The sequence below is a fragment of the Monodelphis domestica genome, chromosome 4 (genome assembly GCF_027887165.1).
Source record: "Monodelphis domestica isolate mMonDom1 chromosome 4, mMonDom1.pri, whole genome shotgun sequence".
NCBI classification, from domain to species: Eukaryota; Metazoa; Chordata; class Mammalia; order Didelphimorphia; family Didelphidae; genus Monodelphis; species Monodelphis domestica.
In genome coordinates, this window is record NC_077230.1 from 228222798 (window position 1) to 228244135 (window position 21338).

General features: G+C 40.1%; 1 protein-coding gene across 4 annotated transcripts in view; it reads right to left on the reverse strand.

The window, feature by feature from the left end:
• The window catches only part of GRIK4 (glutamate ionotropic receptor kainate type subunit 4), a 787563-nt gene that overhangs the window by 157144 nt on the left and 609081 nt on the right, over window positions 1–21338 (reverse strand). For all 4 annotated transcript variants that reach the window (XM_056794213.1, XM_056794214.1, XM_056794211.1 and 1 more), the window contains one exon: window positions 2393–2500. In XM_056794213.1, the coding sequence (XP_056650191.1) occupies window positions 2393–2500 (108 nt within the window). The remainder of the gene's footprint in view (window positions 1–2392; window positions 2501–21338) is intronic.

A 21338-nucleotide genomic window follows, 5' to 3' on the forward strand; every position in this document is an offset into this window, starting at 1 on the left:
TACAGCAGTACATTGGCATCAAATTCAAAAAAGAAATGGAGTGACTAAATGGTACATATGTATTCCTGAAGGTTACAAATTGATTTAGAAAAGCACATATTAACATTATCTATGTTTTGTTGTATTTTTATTTATTTTGTTAAATATTTCTCAATTACATTTTAATCTTGCTTGTCAGCATTTTGGATAGTTCTGGGTCTCATGCTGCTGGTGGCACTATGTGTCTGACACTTCTGAAGTACTGTGTCCTGAATATAATACTTAATGAATGCTTGTTGAATTGAATTTTAAAAATGAATCTCTGTGTGTGTGTCATGAAATTCTATCAAAATTTCTGTCCTCAATTAATTTTGTTTTCCTTTATTTTTAAAGTAAATGTATTTAACACATAGCTGGTGTACGTATGCTATGGTAGAGGATGGATAGTGATAGTGGAGAATTAAGGGGAAGAAAACCACAACCTTGATAGCATTAGGAATAACTTACAACATTCTTTAGAAAAATCTGTAAGTCCTCACTAGATTTATGATAAACCTTCCATTATCCATGCTTTTTCATTCACTCCTTCACCAAACCTTTACTCATTATGCTCAGAAATCATTCCAAGCTTCATCTAAGCTAAAGGCCTCTATTACTTGATGTTGGGATATGGTCTGTTTATTTTTTGCCTCCAGCAGATTTCCCTCCCTGATGCTATTTTGCTTGTCTGAAATCAATCAATCAATCAATCAATTTGCTTTCCCTGAGCTTGCCCTGACTGACAGTTCAAGCCAGGACCCTCCTCAGTTGTGTGCTGAATTTTAGGGAAAATGTAGTCTGACATTACATATTTAAGTATGTGATTAAATATTTAAATAGCTAAAAGTTATTAAAAGATGAGTGGAGGGAATTGTGGATTTGGAGTCAGATGACTTGGGATCCTGCTATATGGTGTGACCTTGAGCAATTAATCAATTAATGAGCATCTATTAAACACATCCCATGTGCCAGGCACTATACTAGTTCCTAGAGATGACGACAACAGCTGAAGTGATCTTGCTCTTCTTCTGTAAAATAAGGAGACTGGACTAGAAGATCTCTGAGTTTCCTTCCAGTTCAAAAGCTATAATATACATCTGTGATTTATGGTGTGCATGAACTCAGTTAGCATCTGAATGTTAATGTTAATCTTCCTTAGTGCACTGAAAGTATTGAGGCCTCTACTCTTAATGGCAGCACTGTCCTCTATTCCCATTTTTTTGCAGTGTTCTAAGGATATGCATTATCTTCTTCAGAGCTCTGGGAGCCAGAAATTCCCTCCTATCCACACCCCTACTCTCCATTGCAAAATCTGCATACTGTACCTATGACTGGCCCCACTTAAATCTTGTTGCTATAGGGGGACACAGGGACACTCCCAGAATGGTCAAAAATTGCTCAATCAAGGGGATGACTAGAGTCACCAGCATCTTTTTGCAATAAAGAGACTAGCAGTGCTCTAACTGGGTCACTACTGTATTTCCTGCACATAGGCTTTATATTCCCATAAATTTCCAGAGGGTTTTGGCATTACCTACAGTGCTTAGCACTAGGTTGGGCATAGAGTAGCTGCTTAAGAAATATTTATTGAATGAACAAAAGAAAGAATAATGAGTCATGTCTGGAGGACATTTGGAGTACAATCTAAATATCACAGATAAAGTTTCTTCCCTAGATATCTGATCTCTCCATAACTTTCCCCTTCTTTGTTAGGGAATCATTAAGACAGCCTGGTTAATCCTTCTATCTGCATTTGAGATGCATTAGAAATCCTGTAACTCCCAAGAACGTGGTGAAATGGCTCCCCAACTCAGGCTAGGAATGTACCCTTTATATCAATTCATGGGGAAGTGCGCCCAGGTTACTTCTGTTCATCCCCTAAAGCAGGAAAGCACTAACAGGGCAGATTTGCTTCCATATATTCACCTACCCCCTGTGGATGCCTTTCCTGCCCCTATGCAACAGGGACATTGTACTGGGCAGAATATCTAGAGACATAGAAGGAGAGCTGCCTAGGAAGATTGCACCCCTACTCATCTGGATTGCCCATTGTGCCACAAGTCCACATTTTCTTTATAGCAAGCAACTATCTGGGGCATTCTAGATGCCCTACTTGCAGAGGCATTTGTCACTGGCACTTCCTCCCTCCTCTAGCCTTCTTCTCCAGATGCCTTGGAACTCATCAATAATATTTCCAAATGAAATAGCAACTTGACTTTAATTACACTGTCATCAATTGGCCTCAGTGCTATAATTAGAACGAGGATTGGCTGTTCACCAGGAATTCTGTGACTGGCTGGCACTGGAGGGAGATAACCTTCTAGGGAACTGAGGATATGGAGAAAGGAAAGGTGGAGGCTGAGGCCTGGCTTACCAGGATGGTGGTGACGACCAGGGTGGTGTTGAAGAGGCTGTCGGAGATGTTGGAAGAGGAGAGACGGTTGTCCATGCTGAGACCCTCGGACACATGCCACTGACCAATCTGAGGAAATCAACAGGAGAGTACTGGGAAGACATTGGGGGTGGTTTTTTTCCCCCAAGGAATAGGTACCTAGAGAACTATGAATGTTTTTAGGGCATTGGGGCCAGGAGATGAATAGAGGCCCAGGTTTCTGGGCCTAGAAGGCAATTGAATGGTAATTTCTCTGGGTTAGAATTCAAATCACTAATAGAAAGGTAAGGGACATGGACCTGAATGAAAACAAGGAAAATGAACAAAAGACTAGGGCCAAGAAAAGAGAGGAAATTTGGGGGAAAGATTTGGGGGATCTGCAAGCATGTGAGGATAAAGGAGAAAGGACAGGGGAACTTTGGGGGGAAAGAAAATCTAAAAAGAGATATGAAAAGTGCTGCTGTCAGGTTCTTTTATAAAAAAGCACTGGAGAAACCTGGTAATAGCATTATAGGACTTGAAGAGAATGTAAGAACTTGTTTAGTTCATCTTTCTGTATGTGAATGTGACTATCATTATCAATCCACTTTCTGAACATCTCCAGCGAAGGCCATTCCACAGCCTACTTTAGTTGCATTCTAAATGAATCAATGAATCATGTCAGGAAGTCCTTTTTGATGTCACACCTAAACTCTTCATGTAATGGACTTAACCTATTTCCTCTCATTCTTTCCTCATCAAAGATAAAGAGCAGCTGGTTACCTTTTCTCATGAATTTACACTTCAAAGACTTGGTAGGTCACCTTCTGGCTTTCATTTTGCCACCAAAAACAAAGCAAAACTAAACCAAAAAATGCATTAGAATGGGAGATGAGGCTTCTGGACCAAAGGACAGAAATCACAGAATCATTTAAATGTTGGACCAAACCTCAGGGACCATTTATTCCAACCCACAGCTGAACAGGGTATTTCTCTAGGACATCTTTGACAAGTGGTCATTCACCCCAGCTTGAAGACTTCCATCGATGTCCAGGTTGAAACAGCATTAATTAATAATACACTTCCCTTCATTTTGATCCAAAGTCTGACTATAATTTAAATTCATTATTGTTATTCCTTATATCAGGAGCCATGCAGGGAAAAAAAGAGAACTCCTTCTTCAACATGGAAGCCTTTAAATTCTTGGAGACATTTCATCCCTTCCTTCCCTTCCTCATCCCTAATTTTCCTCTTTTCCAAACTTAACATGCTTAATTTCTTTGAGCTATCCACTTAACTCATGGTTTTAAGTCTTCTCTTTTTCTGGATTTGCTGTAGCTCCTCATTGCTACTCCTAAGATGGGCCAGTCAAAATTTAACATGACCTAGCTGTGTCCAGAGCAGGGAAGAACTGAATAGGATTATTAAATATTCCAATGGCCTGTACACTACATTTATGTTAATGTAGTCTAAAGATCATATGATGGAGATAGAAATCAGATCTGGGATTTCATTGGTATGAGAGAATGTCAGGTAAGACTAACTTCTCAACTAATATGGAACAGTCCCTGCTCTGCAGCTGAGATATCTTAGAAAGCTGCCTAGAGGACCAAGAGTGGTTAAATGATTTACTTCCTGGGTCACTTGGCCAGCATTTATCAAAGGCAGCATCTAACCCAGCTCCTGACTTTGGGGCCAGCTCTCTTTCTACTATGCCGTCCATGTTGCCAACTTTTTTCCCATTCCATGTCATGCTGTTGACTCATATTGAGATTGTGGTTCGCCCCCACCCCCACTTCTCCCCAGTTTTTTTTCCACGGAAGTGTTAGCTAGCTACATCTCTGCATCTCTGTAAAGCTGATATTTTCGAACTCAAGTGTAAGACCTTACATGTAGCTCTATTAAATTTCATCTTATTAGATTCAGCCCATCATTCTAGCCTGTCAAGATCTTTTTGGATACTGATGCTGTCATCTAGCATCTTGCCATTCTTTGCATTTTTTTATATCATCCACAAATTTGACAGGCATACTATCTATGACATTGACTAAGCCATTGATAAAAATGTTTAACAGAATAATGCTGAGGAAAGATCCAGGGGGCTCCTGAATCTTTTTTCCAGGGAGCTTCCTAGTATGACTTCAAGCAGAATCCTTCCTCTCTAAGCTTGAGAATCCAAAACATCTGCTCATCCCATTTTAAAATGAAACAAGTCCCTGCCTCCCCAAATCCTTGTCTTGTTCCACATATCACCAAAGCTCAGGGTTGTGTTATTAAAGTTGAAGTTATTAAATTTCCCCTGGACAATTGTGGGAATTTTCAGGAGAAGAGCCCTGTAAACAACCCAGGAAAGAAAGGGATTAAGCCATTTTCAACATGAGTAACCCACAGCCTGGGGTCTCCAAGTTGATGATATTTGCCATTGCTTAGAGTGGCCCTGCTGTTGACATTATGTTTTTAATGACTTCTGTTCCCTCTTGTGCATCCCCAAGTGACACAGTTATGGAATCTCTTTCCTGTTCATTTGGCAGAGTAGTAATCAGGAGAGTAGCACCTGAGGAAGATTCATCGGGGGAATAAAAGGGTGGGCACATAGAAAAAATGTGACTAAATCAGGGCCAGTCATACTGGGAGAGAGGAGAGCACATTCACCTGAGTCCATCCCCAGGCCCTTTGGCATGGCCAGACTCCCAATACATCAAATGCCAGGAAGAGGAGTGAGGCAGAGGAGGCAACAAAAACAGGGAATGGCAGAGAGGGAATTTTCTGGGTAGAGAAGTGTTTCACAGGACTGCTGTAGGGAGTTAGTGCTGCTTCCCACACCCCAACTCACTAGCAACTTGGGACAAAGTTCTGGTCATTCCCTCTATTCATTTGAGTCTTCTCGATTCAACCTCCCCACCCATTAGGCAAAATCCTTCTCTTCATCTGAACTGAGCCATTGCATAAGACTTTCAGCATATCATTAACCTTACTGATACATCTCTATCTGTATCCATATAGATATCTATACCTATTGCTATATCTGTTTGGTCGAGATCCCAGTATTATATCTACTTAAACTAAGGAACCTTGCAAGCCACATTAATGTAGATGCAGCTGGAGATGGGGCTCCATCAATCAATTAAACAATAAAGATTTTTTTAAACCCTTACCTTCCACCTTCGAGTCAATACTATGTGTTGGTTCCAAGGCAGAAGAGTGGTAAGGGCTAGGCAATAGGGGCTAAGTGACTTGCCCAGGGTCACACATTTGGGAATTCAATAAAGATTTATTAAACATCTATTAAATGCCAAGTACTATGCTAAGCACCGAGGTTACAAAAAGAGACAGAACACCTGCTCTCAGGGCAAAGGAACGTGGATTTTCTTGTAATTTTCTCCACAGTGTAACTTCCTTACACTAATTCTTTCATTTTATTTATTTTAGGAGACTTATATTTGATTGATTCATTTAACCAATTACATATAATAAATTTCCACATTGTACACATTCTTTTAGAAGAGCAAGAAAGACAGCCCTAGAACCCTGAGCCCTTAGTTGCCAGGCACCCAAGGGTTTTGCCCAGGGTCTCTGGAGGTAGAGATTCTCATCCAAACATTCTGAGCATGCTAAAGCATATTCCCAGGCAGTCTAATAGTCTTAAAAATCAAAATCTGTGTTTTAATCAGTGTAGAAAGGCCTGATATTGAAATTCCCTTCACCCATGCAAGATTGGCAAGTTGGTTGTAATTTAGAATCCTAGAGGCTCTCAGCAATGATATGTATCAGAGTCAGAACTTGAACTCAGCTAAGAGGCCAGGCTGCCTCTGGAATCTTCATTAGTCCTAGAATATTCAGTTTCCAGTTTCCAGCTTACTTTGGTCCAGGACACCCAGCCTAGAGTGCTATGTGCAGTGAGAAGAAAGAATGCCCATGAAGGAAGGATGCACATGGTTTATTGGAGATGTTTGATCATAGGTTGGATGTCCACTTGTCAGAAGTGTCATAGCAGGGTGCATGCCTCAGATGAACTAGATGACCTCTTAGGTCTTTTCTAACTTTGGGATTCTATGAGCCATTGTGTGGCCAAGGATGTAAGTACTTTTCCCCCTCCAGCCCTCAGTTTCCATACCTACAAAATGGGAAGAAGTATTTCCATCCCTCCATGCCCAATTATGCTGTTTCAGTATTATACTAGGTAATACTTGAGTTGTGGTTTAAAAACATTGCTGTCAATTAGCAGATTACCTATAATTACATCTATAGTTATATGTTATTTATTTAGTGTCGGTATGCCCAGATCCATCCCTTACTCTTTACTCCCAATCTCCTTACTCTCACTATTCCTTTCCAGATGGCAATAGTCATCCTTTGCTAGGCTGGAGACAACCTAGAAAGATGAACTAATTTGCCTCTGCCTGCAATTCAGGGCTGCTTCGAGGATAAAAGTTCCCGGATGTGTAAAGTGTATAAGGCTCCTTGAAGACCATGGGTTTGGAAAGAGAAAGCAGTTCAATCTTTAGGTCTGCACATGCCACTTTTTCATACTTACTGGTCACCTGGGTAACAAAAAGACAAAAGAGACTTGGCTCCTTTCCCCTGGGACCTGATGTTCTTGATCAAAGGGCCAGCCGGGCTCAGCTCTATTGCTGCATTGCTCTTTCCTCATCTCTCTTTGAGACAGATAAAGTAAGAAAGGTGAGTGATTGCTACTGGGGGTTAGAGTGAGCCACAATCCATTTAACCAGACTGGGTCAACTGGTGGAGGAAGGCTATGACTTGATACTCAGACTTCTAAATGTTATCTGGGAATATTGGCCTTTCTGGTTCTGATCTTCCACGTGGCCCTGCGGGAAACTGTCTCAGGTCAATAAGCACGGTGCCATGCACGGTGCTAAGTGCTGAAGTTACAAAGCAAGGCAGAAACACTAACTGACATCACAGAGCTCACAATCTAATGACTGTGAGATTCTCTCCAAACCTCAGCTTCCCCATCTCTAAAATCAGGAGACTAGACTTCAGTAAAGTTCTGAGAGGCTGAGCAGTGTCAAAGAGTGACATAATTAGCTATGGGGTTGTGGTTAGGTATTCTCCTGCTCAGGGCAAGATAAGTCAGGCCCTTCAGCTACTTTTTTGGTTCTCATCTCTTATCTTTAGATTATTTTGCTGTTATTGTTTCGGCTGTTCTTTGAGACCCCATGTGAGGTCTCTTGACAAAGACATTGAAGTGGTTTGCAATTTCCTTCTCCAGACCATTGTACAGATGAGAAAATGGAGACAAATAGAGTTAAGTGACTTGCCCAGAGTCATGCAGCTAGTCAATGTCTAATGCCAGATTTGAATTCAGGAAGATGTGGCTTCCTGATTCCAAACCCACTACCCTACCCACTGTGTCACTGAGATGCTTGATTATATTGGACTCCTAATTAATTTTCCTCTCTCTAGTTAATCCCCTCCAATCCATGCTTCCCACTGCTGTACAAGTAATCTTCTGAAAAGTATCACATTGATCTTATCCTGAAAAAAAAAACAAAAAACCTTTAGTGACTTCCCTTTGGCTACCAAATTAAATTTAAATTCCTGACCTTGACATTCAAGGCCTCCCACAAACTCACTGATGTTCTCACCTTGCTCCCAATTCTCTTTGACTTTGGTCCCTGCATCCTCTCTATCTCTGGAAGGGATCCTATTTCCATTCCATACCCACATCCTTGCATCTGGACTTTCTCGATTCCCCTTCCTTCTTACAAGGCTCTATTCAGTTTCACTTCTCCAGTGAAGCCTTCTTCCATACCCCTCCATCCCCACTACTTGCCCCAGATTAAAGTGATCTCTTCCTTTTCAAATTTCACCTAGCATGCTGTCTGGACCACTCCATGCAGATACTTAATTAGTGATAGGTGAATCAACTGAAGACTAGACTCTTTATTCTCCCAACCTTCAGCCTGTCACCACTTGAACCAACACAGTACCATCTCATTGCCTTCTGTTTTCTCCCCTGCCTCCCCTACTCCCCATTGCTATTGCATACTTCCCCTAACCTGGGACTCAAATCTAGGATGAAACTGACCCTTTGTTTTCTTTCCTTGCATCTCTGTGTAAGGAGATTTTACGATTGAAACCAGGGCCTGAGCAGGATCATAATGTACTCTGACTGATGTATCTTCCCCTAGGCACATGGCAGGGAGGCCAATTAGTGCCCCCAAACCACAGTCAGAAAATGAATTTCTCTCCCTCCCCTCTTGTTAGCCTGAAAAAAAAACTGATGCACTAATTAGGCTCAATGATGTGATTCTCCCACTAATCCCCAGCCTGCAACTACCAGCCATTCCAGTTGTTGAAAAGCAGCCGAAGCAAGAAGCCAAGGTCTAGGCAGAGGAAGAACCGGGAGATTTGGGAGAGAGGGGACCATTCACCCTACACAGAGGACTGACTGAGTGGGAGAAAGATCCTCAGCTATGCACTTATCTGTGATTAGTGAGAGGTTTAGTTTGTGAATGATGATATGGATGGGAGCAATCTGTGGTACTGAGTTCTATTGAGATCTTTATTGCCTGCCTTCAAATCTCTTCTCACCTGATCCCCTACCACACACACCTGGCATATTAGATCTTCTCTCCCTCTCACTTTTTCTGCCTCTCCATCAAACTAAAAGAGATCACCAGAGATTTGGGGACCATTTAGGACTTAATGTAACCAATTTAAACTCTCTTTCTTTGCCAGTTCCCTAAAGGCTCATGTGCTCGTTATTTGTATCTGACTCTGTATCTGCAGTGAATAGTTAGCCTCAGAACCAAAAAGTCCTGGGTACAAATCTTGATTCTGTTGCATACTTCAAGGTGTCACCATTAGTAGGCATCTTAGCCTCTCAGGAGTCCTGGCAATTTGCTAGGACTATAAGTCTCCAAGAAGGTCCAGAGCACCCTTTGCCATTGAAATGAAAAAGTACAAGTTCCATCCCTAGAGAGCCTAGAAGATAATACAACACAGAAGGTGTAGAGTTATGAAAAGAGAACTAGAAGGCAGACCTCTAGAGTCCAAGTCCCAATAATGCCACTAAACTAGCCATGTCACCTTGGGCGCATCCCTTCTATTCTTTGAGCCTCAGTTTCCTTACCTGTTCTGATCCTAATATTCTATGATGTCTAAGGAAGCTAACATACAGTGGATAGAGCATTGGGTCTGGCCTCAGGAGGACCTGAGTTTACATCCAGTGTCAAACATTTTCTGGCTGTGTGGCTTGACTTTAGAATGTCACTTCACTTCTGAATGCCTCAGTTTCCTTATCTGAAAAATGAAGGTACTAATAGTATCTACTTCTCAGGGTTGTTGTGAGAATCAAATAATATTTTTAAAGTACTTAACATAGTGTCTGACATTTAATAATTGGTAAATAATAAATGATTCTTTCTTTACTTTCTTCCTTCCTCCTTCCTTTTTCCTTCTTTCTTTCTTTCTTTCTTTCTTTCTTTCTTTCTTTCTTTCTTTCTTTCTTTCTTTCTTTCTTTCTTTCTTTCTTTCTTTCTTTCTTTCTTTCTTTCTTTCTTTCTTTCTTTCTTTCTTCCTTCCTTCCTTCCTTCCTTCCTTCCTTCCTTCCTTCCTTCCTTCCTTCCTTCCTTCCTTCCTTCCTTCCCTTTCTTTCTTACCATATTCCTATTAAAAAACAGAAGTATGATAAGAAATACAACATCCCCTTCCCATTGGGTATGTGTTAAGTCTTAGGCTGCTAAATGTGCAGTGCACACAGTGCACTTCCATATACAAGTACACAAGATGCAACTTCCATAGCCACTGAAATTAGTGGGAACTCATATAGCCAGAAATGAGTGGACCTCTAGAAATTAAGCCACATGCACAGAATGGATATTGGATTTCTACTTGCAGATGAATCCCCGAGATCTGATTTGTATTTCTTCCAGCTACTGAATATAATCACTATTAGATGAAACATTTTAGAAAAGGAGTGCTAATAATAATTTGAACATTTATATATATATACTCATATTACTGATGTCTATATGAGTTCGCATGCATGAGCATGTGCAGGTGTGTGCACATACACATGTGTATGCACACACACAGGCTAGAGAAGAGAAGGGACATGATTTATGGTTTGTCTTCAGGTATCTGACAGGTTGTCTGTCTGGAAGAAGGATTAGACTTGTTCTCCTTGGCCCCACCAGACAGAGCTAGGACCAATGGAGAGAAAGAAGGCAGACCTGAGCTCAATAAAAAGACAGATTTTCCAATAATTTCTGTTGCTCAGCAAAGAAACAGAGAGAATGTAAGCTCCTTGAAGTCAAGGACCATTTCATTTTTGCCTTTGTATCCAACACAGTGACCTGCTCATAGTAGGTGCTTAATAAATGTTTCTTAAATTGAATTAACTACATTTTGTAATGAATGCCATGCTAGGTTTAGAATGAAGTAACTTGGATTTGAATCTTGCCTCTCTCTGACTCTTATAGCTGTATGTGCATAAGCAAATCACTTAATCTCTGAGTCTTCTCATTGGTAAAGTTGATGAATTTGATGAAAGATGCTCCTTATGCGTCTCATAAAGTTATTGTGAGTGTATAATACATTATGATTATTACTCAATGGACCTCATTTTGAGGTAGTAAGCTCCCTCTCACTGAAATGTTTGATTCGAGGCCAGAGGACCACTGGTACAGAGTTGGAAGAACTTAGAGGGATGTTGGACAAAATGATCCCCTTCTGATTCTAAGAATCTCTAACAAATGGTAATTGCCCATTGATTCAGCATTGTTGGGGAATCCACACAAATGGTTTTCCAAATCATGCCTCACAAACACAGAAGTTACTTCTTTGGCAACTTCACTTATAAAAATCACAGTTGAGAACTTAAGGTTAAATGAAAATTACCTTTGAGCAATCAATACCAAGACAGATATCACAATCTGTATGTACTAACACTCCATTCTCACAGTAAAGCCCCTCAAGTTCTCCTCAGTGTATTCACTCTAATTTACACATAGTTCTGCCAAGCTTATTTGTTGGGTTTACTGGTCCACAGAAAATTTGAAGCAGCAACTTAGAAATGGACAAACAGTGGGGATAGTATACTAGATAGCGGCAGGCATGCTGACAGCAGTGAGATATAATAACTGACAGACCGTGATCAAAGGAGGAGGAGGAAAAGACAAAACTATAAATAAAATGAAAAACCAGAATACACTTTTTTTTTAAAAAACACAGCAATCTGGGGCCATTTGGAGTAGGGGCAAATAACTCTACCTACTTCGGCAATCTATGACTCTATCACAGCCTGGGAAAATAAATAATGACCTCAGCATCTGTATTCTTTGAGCAGTAAAGGAACTGTGTGATATATCTTAGAATAATTTCCATCAAAATAGTTAATTTTTAAAAAGCTCTGGTACATAATAATAATGTTTATCTTACACTTTTATAGTACTTTACAATTTCCCAAGTGAAAATGCCCAAATATTAGGTATTTGCAAAATTTACTTATATGGAAAGCTTATTTCCCAGAGATGTGGGAAAAATGAAATAAATATTTCTTTATATCAATAATGGAGGCAGTGTACTCAAGTGGAGGGAGTACTAGATTTGGGTCCTGGTCCTAGATTTGCCCCTAACTAGCTCTGGCATTTTATTTAGCCACTATGAACTTCAGCTTTAAAATAAAGATAACAAGTGCCCTTTCTACCACAGAGAAAAATGACAATAATAACAGAATGATAGTAGTAGTAATAAAAATGCTACATTAAAGTATAGATATGTGTGGAAAAGGGAAGCTGATTCCTAACTAATTTTTTACCTCTATGCCCTCCCCTAAATCAGTCGATATAATTACTGAAAGTAAGGGACAGATACCAGGGAAGAAGAACATCCCAATAGTGGTGATTTCCTCCTTTTTCTTGTTTCTGCCCTTCCCCAGACCCTTAAGATATCCAGATCCCATTGGATTTAGATTGGCCAGGTGGAAAGAGTGACATGGATGTTCACCTACATGAGTTGGGTGTCATTAATAATAATTCTTCCAAGGAGATGAAGGACCACCAAATCTTCCTTACCATATGACTTATCACTGTATATGAAGATCCTTTACACCTTGTCATTCTTCTATGATGTCCTCCAGGCTTCCAGACACTGACTGATATCTCATCTGCCAGGGTACCCTAAGCTATCTCCTGATTGTAACAATGAAAGTACTTAGCTCTTCCTTTAGTGGGAAGAATGAATTGTAATCCACAATCTATTTTTAGATTTTAATCCCCAAAAGGTGATAACTCAGTATTTTAAGTAGATCTACCCATTTTAACTACAAAAAGGTGTTAAGTAACTACAAAATGTGAACTAACCAAAAAAGGTGTTAAGTAACCCAAAAAGATACAATCTAACTAAAGAAGGTGTGAACTAAAGAGTGGACAGTTCTGGAGAAAATCGTTTGCTGTGATTGGTAGATGTGAAATTTAGGGGAGGTGACATAAGGGAAAAAGATCTTTAAAAAAGAGGACCAAAGGCCAGAAGATAGATTAGATTAGATTCAGTTCAAGGAGATCAAGGAAATCTCTGACTTGGAGTTGGACTGGAGGAACTTGTGCAGGAGACCTCAGACTACTTTCATTTTAGATGGTTTGGGCTGATTTAGTAACCCTACCTTTCTTGGAGGTGTAAACCTCCGAGACAGGACCATCGTCTTGAGACTCTTTTCCCTGATTAGGGCCTTAGTATTTCTACCTGGCTCAGAGGAAGCCAGTTTCCTCTCTCTCTCTCTCATTCCTTAATATCTTCACTCTATTGTAAATAAACTACCATAAATTCCATTTACTTTAGTAATTCATTTTGGGATTTAGAAATTAAATCCCTGGTGACCACCTAATTAATATATTTCAGTCTCAACCACAATTAAATTTAACACCATCTTCCTAGCGATTTCATCTTTTGGACCTTCAGACCTTGTAAAAACCGAATTCACTGATATATGTACTCTTCCCTGATTAGACTATGAACTCCATGAGAACAAGGATGATCTGACTTTTTCTCCTTGTATCTCCTTGTATTAGCACATAATAAATGCTTATACAATTATTTTTCATTAATTTGTAATACCCTGTTATCCCTTTATAAGTATGAAAGTGTTTTTCCTGATAGAATTTGTCCTTTAAGAAGAAGTTCTTTGTGGAGTATCACTCTTATCCCTGTACCAGAGAGCAGACTGGGGGTATGGAAGATTTTTTCCCCAACTTCCCTTTGACATGACTTTTGCAATAGAATTACTCACCCAGTAAGATACACAGACTGGGGCAGGAAGGAACTTCAAGGAGTGTGACTTCAGATAGCAGAGAAGAGTGCTGACTATGGATTCAAGAGAGAACTAGCCCTGTAAGTCAAATTGAGCTGCAAAGAGAGGTAGATTCTAGGAGCAGCTGAGCTGGGCTCAGAACCTACCCACTTAGCTTAGAGTGGTGAAGGGTAAAGACAGCATTAAAATACCATGAAAAGAGGAAGCCTATCTTAAACCCTGCAATATCAGAGACAAAGGTTACCTGAGTCACATTTGCTCCCAATATTACGTCTTGTGACCAGTGTATTCTAAGTTTGTGCCTACTTTTCTGACTGGAACTCTATGTATTATATGCCCTAGATTTAGGAAGTGGTTGTAACTACTATTTTTACCATACCTTTTTTGCAAATGCCTTTGCTTTAAGCTAATTGTGTCTTTTTTGTTCAGTTATCTAGTCTTGTCTGACTCTTTGTGACTCCAATGACCACAGCTATCCATGGGTTGTTTTTTTTTGTCAAGGATACTAGAGTGGTCTGCCATTTCCTTCTCCAGTGGATCCTTTTGTCAGGAAATCAGAAGTAAGTGACTTGCTCAGGGCCACACAACTAAGAAGTATCTTAGACTGGATTTGAACTCAGGTGTTCCTCACTCCAGGGCCAGCACTTTATCCATGGAGCTACCCAGCTGTCTTTGGCAAGGCAGCCAGAGATGTGTGTCTAATGGATGACTATTGAAGCTCACAAGTAGGACCTTATGAGCTCTATATCAGGACTGCCCATAGGGTACCTTAAAACATCTGAGAGTAGTGACTTCTCCCTCCCGCCTCCCCCAGACCTAATTTATGTGTGCCAAGTTGGGAAGGTAGTCCAGAGGCTTTAACTAACTGTTTAGTGTGTAAAGTCAATAAAACACTTTTCTAACAACAGCCCCTTGAAATGGATTGTGTGGATAGTTTTGGTTTCATTTTATAAAGAAATGAAAGCTCAGAGAGTTTAAATTAAGTTTCCCTGGTTACATAATAAGTATCAGAGCTAGAACTTGAGCACAGATATTAGGCTTCCGTGGCAAATGGTACCATATTCTGTTGGAAAGAGTCCTTGATTTGATGTCATGATGGATGAGATAGTTTACTCCATGGCAGCCTCAGTTTCTCCCATTGTAAAATAAGGGGTTTGGGTTATATGATGTCTGAGGTCTCTTTCAGCTTTCAATCCTTTGCATACTTTGTAAAGTTCTATATATACATAAGGAATTAATATGGCATATTCCTATATTATATCATATAGAGTTGTCATTAAATCCCTGAGACATTTGGGAAATTGCTATTTTCACATAGTTGTGGCTGAGCATAGTATTGAACAGTATCTTAAAGTAGATTCCTCAGAGTTACTCATTTTCCTAGCTCTTATCCCATCTGTTACTGATGCTAATTCAATCCTAGTAACAATGGAAGAGGAGGAAGGAATCAGCAGGGCTCCCTGGTGAGCCTGGCAAAATAAACAGAGTTCACACACTATTCTAGGAGAGATAAACTTGCTGAAAATGGTTTGCAAAAGGGCAAGTACCAGTGGGAGTCAGAGGGTGCTCGGGAAGATGGAATGGTGTCCATAAAACTGGCTGAGCTGTTTCATAGGAGGCCAGACCACTGGACAGCATCCAGTGCTCAGGCTATTGACAAGAGTTAATACTGATGAAAGTGTGAAATAGCAAGAAAAGAGCAGTTCAAGACCCAAACCTAGACCTAGGTTTGAGTTCCAGTTCTTTGATTGAATACCTGTGTGACCCTGGACAACCCTCTTCCTTTATTTTGAAAAGGAGATTTTCCTTCCAAAGTCCTTTCTAACCTCCAACATTCTAGGATTCTAGGATTTTTAAAGGCATAGATTATAGGTAGTACTATAGGCCTTTGGAGCAGCTAGATGGCACAGTGGATAGAGGGCTGGGTCTGGAGTCAAGAAGATTCACCTTCATGAGTTCAAATCTACCTCATACACTTACAAGCTGTGTGACTCTGGTCAAGTCATTTAACCCAGTTTACCTCAGTTTACTCATCTGTTAAATGAGCTAGAGAATGAAATGTAAGATCAATCCAGTATTTCTCCCAAAAAACAACAAGTAGGGTCATGAATAGTCAGACACAACTGAAACTGAATGACAACTATAGACCATTGGGGAAAAGCCTATTTACTCTTTTTAAAAACCCTGATCTTGTGTGTTATAATCAATAATGTGTACTGATTCCAAGGCAGAAGAGAGGTAAGGGCTAGTGGGTTAAGTGACTTGCCCAGGGGCAGCTAGAACCCTACAATAATTAAGAAGTTCTTAGCACTTGCATTAGAAGCCCATTGAAGATGGTTAAGTACCTTTCAGGCAATGTATATTTATTAAGCACCTGCTACATGCTAGGCAATAAGTTAAACACAAAGAAAGGAAAAAGACAATTTTCTCTCTCAAAGAACTCATAGTCTAATGGCAAAAACAATATGGGAACAATTATGAATAAAGAAATCATAGAGGCAGCTAGGTTGTACAGTGGATTGAGAGCCAGGCTTAGGTATGGGAGATCCTGGGTTCAAATCTGACCCCAGACACTTCCTAGCTGTGTGACCCTGGGCAAGTCACTTAACCCCCATTGCCTAGCCTTCTCTGCTCTTCTATTTTAGAGTTACTAAGACAGAAGGTAAGGGTTTTTAAAAAAGAAAAATGGATACAGAATAAATTGGAAATAATAAACAGAAGCAAGTCATTAGAATTAGGAAGGGTTGGGAAAGATTTACTACAGAAGGTAAGCTTTCAACTGGCATTTGAAGTCAGGGAATCCAGGAGGTAAAGATAATGAAGGAAAGTGTGGCAGGTCTGGGGGACAGTCAGATAAACCACCTGGAATTGAGAGTGCCTTGTTCTTGGAACAGCAAGGGAGCCAGAGTATGGGGGTGGGATGGGAGGTGGAAAAAGAATGGGCCTTTGGGTTGGGGAGATAGGCACCTTCTTCCAGACTACACCTTGTTGTGACATCACAGGATCCTTGAAGCTATAACAAGCTACAACAAGCATTTACATGGCAATTTATAGTTACAAAATGCTGCTTCATCCATGATTTGAGCTTATCCTCACAACAATGCAAACAAATGCCCAATTCAAGCATTATTCTCTCCATTCTATAGATGAAAAAACTGAGGTGTAAAGAGTAGAAGTGACTGGTCCATTGCTGTTATAACAGGTAGTAAGTGGCTGATATGAGACTTGAACCCAGGTCTTCGGAGTCCTGGTCTCTTTCCACTTTACATTTCTGCCTCCCAAAGAATGAGAAAGATTTCCAAGGCAAAACTCAGCAGTTCTTGTCATTTTGTTCTTTCTCAAATAGGTAAAAAATGATTAATTTTTTAAAACTCTTGGGGGTTTTCTAACAACCCTATATATGTGTGTAGGTGTGCACACTGCTCTATGATATTTAATATTTTATGTACATATAGAAGTTTGTCATTTGTATTCACTGCTCTAGACATTGTAGTTTTTCTTCCATGGATGCAAACGTGACTGACTGCCAGGCAAGAGATCCCTTCTGGCAGCCAAAGGCATGGTCTAGGTGCAAGGCAGGATGGACAAGATGCTAGCTAGTATGATGGGTTCTAAGCATTAAGGCTGGGTCTGGTGGTGCGGTGAACTGAGGGCTATGCATAGACACAGGTAACAATTGTTGGCCACAATTACCTGACATCACTAAAAAGGTCGTTGTTCATCCTTCATTTTCAAAGAGGACCAATGACATCACACAATAACATCTTGACCTGTGCATGAATTGGTGAGGCAGAGTTGCACAGTTATCAGTCTCCCTCTCTCTTCCAGAATCATTAAAGTCCAGTGGCAGGACAGAAGTCAGGATGACTGGGGATGGCCTGAGATATAGTGGATGGCCCTGGCTTCTTTGATGTCTAATCAACCTCTAAGGGCTCCACAATAGCTCCTGGAATCAATGTTTCTCATCCACCTGTTCTGTGGGGGCAGTCTTCAAAACTAAACACATCTTGGTGGAATAGGCTTGAGGGCTGGTCCTCTGGGTGGTTGTAAGCTGCTATTATCTTGAGGGGCTGTAAATCCTTAAGATTTGGGAATGCAGGTGTCCCAAAGTAAGGACTATGAATATCATTAGATGGGTAGGTATAGGGGCAGCTAGATAGCACAGTGGATTGAGAGCCAAGCTTGGAGATGGGAGGTCCTGTGTTCAAATGTGGTTTCAGATACTTCCTAGTTGGGCAAATCACTTAACCCCAAATGTCTAGCCCTTACTGATCTTCTGCCTTGGAAACAATATTTAGCATCAATTCAAAGGCATAAGGTAAAGGTTTTAACTAAAAGAAAAAAATGGGGTGGGTATAGGGTGGGTGGGGGGCAGAGAGGAAAAGAGGAAGCATCTCCCAAAGAATTTTCCAAGGAAATCTTGTGATTGAACGTGGGGACAAGATTTTAAGATGGCCCCAGAGGGGTATGTCCTACCTATAGTGGAACCTGGAGGGTAAAAGCACTAAGGTTAGTGCCCCAGCTCCACCAGGCAGCCTTAGCACTCTTTGTGGGCTGTGGTGATGTCAGGCCCAGGACAGATCTGATAGCAGGCATTGTAAGTTCTGAGTTCTGTGGGGTTCAAAGGATATGAGGGAATCCTTAGGAGAGTACTAGCTTGAAAGCATAAGAAATTTAGTGGGATGTCTGGATCCCCAACAATATCCTTGAGTATTCTCAAAGTCTTCCAATTAACCAGACACTACCTTCTGGGAAGCAACTAGCTGGTGCAGTGAATAGAGTGAATAGAGAGTGAATTCTTCCTGAATTCAAATCTGACCTCAGCATTATTAGCTGTGTGACCCTAGGCAAGTCACTTAATTCTCTTTGCCTCAGTTTCTTCATCTATAAAATGAGTTGCAAAAAGAAATGGCAAACCACTCTATTATCTTTGCCAAGAAAATCCCAGTTGGTATCACGAAGAGTTGGACACAACTGAAAAACAACTCAACAACAACAATCCCCTGGGAGCCGTTCCAACCTCATTATATTGGATGTGTTCAAAGGCAATGAAAATATAAGGCCTATTGAAAACTTAAGTCTTTTTTTCCAATGGAAAACATCATATAATGAGATAGAAAAGCCAATAGTCAGAGTCAGAAAAGGCAAAGGTTCCATATCTAATACCGAGCCATAGGTGACATCTTGCAAACTACTTATATCCTTGCACCTCAGTTTCCTCATTTGTAAAATGGGAATAAACAAGACCTGTCCTACTTCCATCATGAGATTGCTATTCCGTACTGATTTTTTTCCCCAAAATATTCCAAACAACGTGAATTGCCTCAAACACAAAAAGTCCAAGTCAACAGGTAAAGCTTCCTATATAAGAATTAGTTAGAAAGAAAACACCATAAATTTAAATCATTGCAAAGAAAAATCTTTGCCCAAATGTTTGGACTTTCCCTAACTGGTCTCTGACATGATGTGATTATATTCCTAACTATTCTGCTCTTTGGCTAAATGAACTAATTGTTGTAGGAGAGCTTGGATTTCTTAATCAACAGAGACAAAGATGGAAGAGAAAAGAGGGAATGATGAGTATTTTCCATTTAAGTGCATCTTTCACAGTAACACCCAGAATTGCCAACATGTCAAAATACTTTACAAAGTAACAGTTCCATGAAAGCTGGGTCTCATCAAATTGTCCCTAGGCTGACAAAAATCCAGTATTTGATAAAAACTGCTTGGAAAATTGGAAGACAGTGTGGGACAGATTAGGTTTGGATCAACACCTCACACCCTACACCAAGATAAACTCAGAATGGACTAATGACTTGAATATAAAGAAGGAAACTATAAGTAAATTAGGTGAACACAGAATAGTATACATGTCAGAACTTTGGGAAGGGAAAGATTTTAAAACCAAGCAAGACTTAGAAAGAGTCACAAAATGCAAAATAAATAATTTTGACTACATCAAATTAAAAAGTTTTTGTACAAACAAAACCAATGTAACTAAAATTAGAAGGAAAGCAACAAATTGGGAAACAATCTTCATAACAAAAACCTCTGACAAAGGTCTAATTACTCAAATCTATAAAGAGCTAAACCACTTGTACAAAAAATCAAGCCATTCTCCAATTGAAAAATGGGCAAGGGACATGAATAGGCAATTTTCAGTTAAAGAAATCAAAACTATTAATAAGCACATGAAAAAGTGTTCTAGATCTCTTATAATCAGAGAGATGCAAATCAAAACAACTCTGAGGTATCACCTCACACCTAGCAGATTGGCTAAATGACAGCAAAGGAAAGTAATGAATGCTGGAGGGGATATACAAAGTAGGGACATTAATACATTGCTGGTGGAGTTGTGAATTGATCCAACCATTCTGGAGGGCAATTTGGAACTATGCCCAAAGGACGATAAAAGACTGTCTGCCCTTTAACCCAGCCATAGCACTGCTGGGTTTGTACCCCAAAGAGATAATAAGGAAAAAGACTTGTACAAAAATATTCATAGCTGCGCTCTTTGTGGTAGCCAAAAATTGGAAAATGAGGGGATGCCCTTCAATTGGAGAATGGCTGAACAAATTGTGGTATATGTTGGTGGTGGAATACTGTTGTGCTCAAAGGAATAATAAAGTGGAGGAATTCCATAGAGACTGGAACAACCTCCAGGAAGTGATGCAGAGTGAGAGGAGCAGAACCAGGAGAACATTGTACACAGAGACTGACACATTGTGGTACAAGAGAACGTAATGGACTTCTCCAGTAATGGCTTTACAATGTCCCTGAACAACCTGCAGCGATCTATGAGAAAAAGAAAAAAAAAACTATCCTCAAGCAGAGGACAAACTGAGGGAGTAGAAACACTGAGGAAAAGCAACTGCTTGACTACAGAGGTTGAGGGGACATGGTGGAGGAGAGACGCTAAATGAGCGCCCTAATGCAAATACCAACAAGGAAATGGGTTCAGAGCAAGGACACATGGGATACCCAGACGAATGGCGTGTCGGCTAGGGAAGGGGTGGGGATGGGGTTGGATGGGAGGAAAAGAAAATGATCTGTTTCCAATGAACAATGTATGAAAATGATCAAATAAAATAATGTTTAAATAAATAAATAAATATTTTTAAAAAATGTCCCAAGGCCACATTGCTAGAGTGGAAAGAAAACTGGCCTGGGAATGTTAAAACCCATATCTAATTGAGGCTCTTCTTATTGGCTATATGATTTTCTCCAATTCCATTTACTCCTCTGTATCTCGGGTTCCTCACTTGCAAAATGAGCTAGTTTCAGCAAATGATCTCTAAAGTCCCTTCCAACACTGACATCTATAATGCTCTGAGTCTATAGTTAACTTCTACTGGCTTTATCCAGTCTCCACATACCCACATATTTCTAATAGCATCTTAATTTCAATGACATGAATATAGTTTCATTGTCACTGAGTTTGCCCTATTTTTAAAGACAACATTTTAAAAACTGTTCTCTGAGAGACCCCAGGTATTCCAAGAGATGTGAATAGGGGTGCTATGAGAGGATGCTGATGCTAGCAATATTTTCTTTTCTAAAATAACAAATAGAATTATGCATGATTCAAGGATTCTTGTATGTATAGCATTTTTCCATGGGAAAATATATTTAAAATGTTCTCTATTTTGCTACCCTGAAAAATAAGAATCCCCT